This window comes from Trypanosoma theileri (assembly GCF_002087225.1).
Source record: "Trypanosoma theileri isolate Edinburgh chromosome Unknown TM35_Tth_97_V1, whole genome shotgun sequence".
NCBI lineage: Eukaryota > Euglenozoa > Kinetoplastea > Trypanosomatida > Trypanosomatidae > Trypanosoma > Trypanosoma theileri.
The window spans coordinates 20024-23409 of record NW_021639939.1 but is presented as its reverse complement, the minus strand read 5'-3'; the positions used below and the strand labels follow the sequence as shown (position 1 = coordinate 23409).

The 3386-nt window shown below is 44.6% G+C and overlaps 2 protein-coding genes across 2 annotated transcripts; both read left to right on the top strand.

The window, feature by feature from the left end:
* Positions 1 to 2: 2 nt before the first annotated feature.
* TM35_000971050 (uncharacterized protein) lies at positions 3 to 332 on the top strand (the record flags this gene model as incomplete). The annotated part of the gene is made up of 1 exon (XM_029031568.1): positions 3 to 332. A coding segment is annotated over one exon (330 nt), but the record flags the coding sequence as incomplete, so codon positions are not given.
* Positions 333 to 1495: 1163 nt separating this feature from the next.
* Positions 1496 to 2938, top strand: TM35_000971040 (uncharacterized protein; the record flags this gene model as incomplete). The annotated part of the gene is made up of 1 exon (XM_029031567.1): positions 1496 to 2938. The coding sequence occupies one exon, from the start codon at positions 1496 to 1498 to the stop codon at positions 2936 to 2938; it is 1443 nt and encodes a 480-aa protein (XP_028877140.1).
* Positions 2939 to 3386: the final 448 nt, after the last annotated feature.

Here is a 3386-nt window from a genome sequence, read left to right as displayed (position 1 = left end):
CCGCTCTTCATCCACTGCGAGTTCAATTTGCGATAGTTGATGATGTTCCCCTGAAGAAACTATGTTTTTCTAAGCGGTTAGCACAGTTCCTTATTGCGGTGGAGCGGAACTACGCTATGCCACAGACTTCACACCCAGGAATCCCTACACAGCCTACCTCCCCCTCTGTAAGGCCTCCCCACCTCTCTAAAATCAGCGACGAGCTCAAACATGGAAACCCTGATAGAAGAGTACGCTCAAGACGTCTGTCACTGACCAAAACAAACAACAATATAAATAGGAATTCATTGAGGCCAATCTATTATAAAAACCCAAAAATAAAAAAAAATTAATACCAAAAGGAGACTTGAGGACGGGTTTTGGGTAAGAACAGTGAGAGTAGAGAGATCTGGTGGGGTTTACTCGATCAGATTTCTCGTAGACTGGTTCTCTCGTGTGGGAACGGGCCACAACCAAAAATCATATTACAAGAGCTTGAGGATCCTATAAAATGAAGGGATCTTCTTCTTCAGAGCCACTCGTAAGTCGGTAACTAGGTGCTCTACGGTGTACGGCTGATACCCGTTCCATTGGAGTAACATCCATAAAATACACGAAGAACAGAAAGAAAAACGTGGTGATGTGGTATGGAGTCCTTTTTGGGTTGGGGTGGAAGGGGATATGTTTGATATTACTCTCCTAATACACACCATAGGGTAAGGGACGTGTGTGTTTGAGTGGGTGAGTTTTTTTTTTTTTATTTGCTGATAATGCTGTGGGAGAAGAGGAAGTGAATTGGCATTCTGAGGGAAAAATAAAATAATAGTAATAAGGATAAATAAAGATGTAATATGTGTGTGAGAGAGTAATTGTGTGTTGCCTCTGTTTGTAAAGAGTGGCATGGTATTACAGTGATGTATGCAGTCATTTTTGTTATGGTTGTGGGTGAGTGGGTTTTAAATTCCAATTGTGGTGTTGGTATAAATATTATGGTAATGCATTGGTTTTTTTTCTTTTTTTCTGTTTGGAAGTGTGTTGATTATTGTACAGTCTCTTTGTTTTGCTGATTGATTTGTGGTATTGTTCTTGTATGTTGCCAGGCGTACAAACTGTGTTTTTGGTGTATTTTGGTGTTCAAACTGCCTGGTAATGATTTTATTATAATGAGAATACAGAGACACATTGTGTGTATGAATGCCGAGTAAGATATTGGAGTGTGTGTAGAGTCATTTATTCAATATTGTTTTGATACCATTTGTTTTCCACTTCTTCTAAATTCAGGGTGTTGTTTCAATATCTGTGTAACTCTGGGTGTGTTTTATTGCGTGTGAGTGGTTTACTGTTGTTCCCCTCATTGGGTTGTGTTTGATTGCTGTTGTGATGTGTATTCTCTCCATCTTTCACTCTTTCTGTGTTGCTGTGTACTCTATCCTATGGGTGTTAAATGTGCGTCTACTTTTCTCCTCTTTCTCTTCTTCCTTGTTACCACAGATCCAAACAACCCACGGTGATAATCATGGCAACGATGTCCATCCAACTGCGCCGCGTGGTGTACCTGTTGGTACTCCTGCAATGTTGTGCGTGCGTGGTGAGCGCCGATGGCATGGGGGACACCAGCAAAAATACCGTTGCGCCAGAAACTACTATCAAGCAAGAAGCAGGGATTGCGGAGCGGCGGTTGCAGGAGTTGGTGAACCAGGCATACGGTCTGTATCTGGCGGGTAAAAGTTGTGTGGCGGTGTTGAAGAACGAGACGGCGGTATGTGAAAAGCATAAAGATAACGCCAAAAAAGCCGCGGAGAAAACAAAAAATGCTGTCGACGCTCTCGAAAACAAACTGGAAGTAAAGGATAAGGTGATTGAACAACCTATACCAGTGGAAAAAATCAAAGAACTGAGGGGTGTGGCGGAGGAGGCCAAGAAGCACATTACGGAAAGTAAAGAGGCGCTGGAAAAAGAAACCGCTATGCTTCAAAAGAAAAAATACGCGCTAACGGCTTGTTGGGCATCATTTGGCGATTTAAGTGATGTGGTGCCGAAACTCAATGCTAGCCGAGATGGTCTTGAGAGTTTTATGGACGAACATAGCACGCCTGAGAGATTAAATCTCATAAAGAACGCCACCGCGACGGGTGGAGAATTGTTTTGGCTCACGCAGGAAGTGGGGTTGGCTCTTGGAAGGGGGCAGGGGATCAAGAGGGAGGCCGAAACAGAGATGAGGGATGCGGACCGGATGTTGCAGGACACGCTAAAGAAACTCGAGAAGATCGTGGCCCAGGTCAAAAAGGTGGGTGCAGAAGGGGTGGAGCGCACGAGAGTCGATGGGTTTCACGAGTTTCAGACGGACGTCAACGAGACGGCGAAGTTATTGAATGAGACAGCCGCGATAAGCAGTTCGATCGTCGAACCGGCGCCAGGAGTGCTGATGAGTGGTGCGCGAAGCTATGAAGATGCAGTTGCGAGGGATGATGAATTGTATCCTGAGAGGAAGAAGAAGAGGGATTTTGAAGAGAAAAGGAAGGGGGTGGCCATGGCGGAAATAAAAAAGGAACTGAAAGAAGCGGAGATGGAGGCAGCTAGGCTTTTGGCGGAGAAATTAATCCGGGAAGAAAATGAGAGGAGGATCGCTGAAGAAAGGAAGAGACAGGAGAAACTGGCCGAAGAAGAAAGAAAGAGACGGGAGAAACTGGCCGAAGAAGAAAGAAAGAGACGGGAGAAACTGGCCGAAGAAGAAAGAAAGAAACAGGAGAAGTTGGCCGAAGAGGAAAGAAAGAAACAGGAAAAGCTGGCTGAGGAGGAAAAGGCGAAACGGGCAGCTGAAAAGGCGAGACTGGAGGCGGAGAGGTTGGTCAAAGAAAAAGCCAAGAAAAACAAGAGAGATGGCAGCAGTCCTGCATTGATGCACGGTCCCATACTGCTGCTTTTGTTGTGTGTGTTGGGTTGCACTCTCGTTTGCTAAGCGGTGTTCCCATGACACAGTTGCACAGTTAACCTTTGTTTGAGTGGACATGGATGCATTGTAAGGGCACTGCTCTTTTTATTGAATTTTAATGTTACTTCTTTTTTCAACACGATAAATCTCTTATTTGCATTTTTTTATGCTAAACACATCTATTGGACTCCCTATGGCACTCATCACATGACAAACCATCATTTTGTAAGGGAAGTGTCCTCTTTGTTTGTTTGTAGGCTTTGTCTGGGCTCTGTGTTGCCGCCGTTTACTTTGTCCTCCTGGTGATGTGTGTGTGTGTTCCGTGATATTACTAACTATTGCCTTTACCCATGGGAATGGGATACAATCCCGATGTGTTTTAATTACCGTGACTGAAATGTGAGGAATGGTGGGAGGTTCAAGACACACAAACACGCACACTACCAACCCTCCTTCTCTTTGTGTGTGTGTGTGG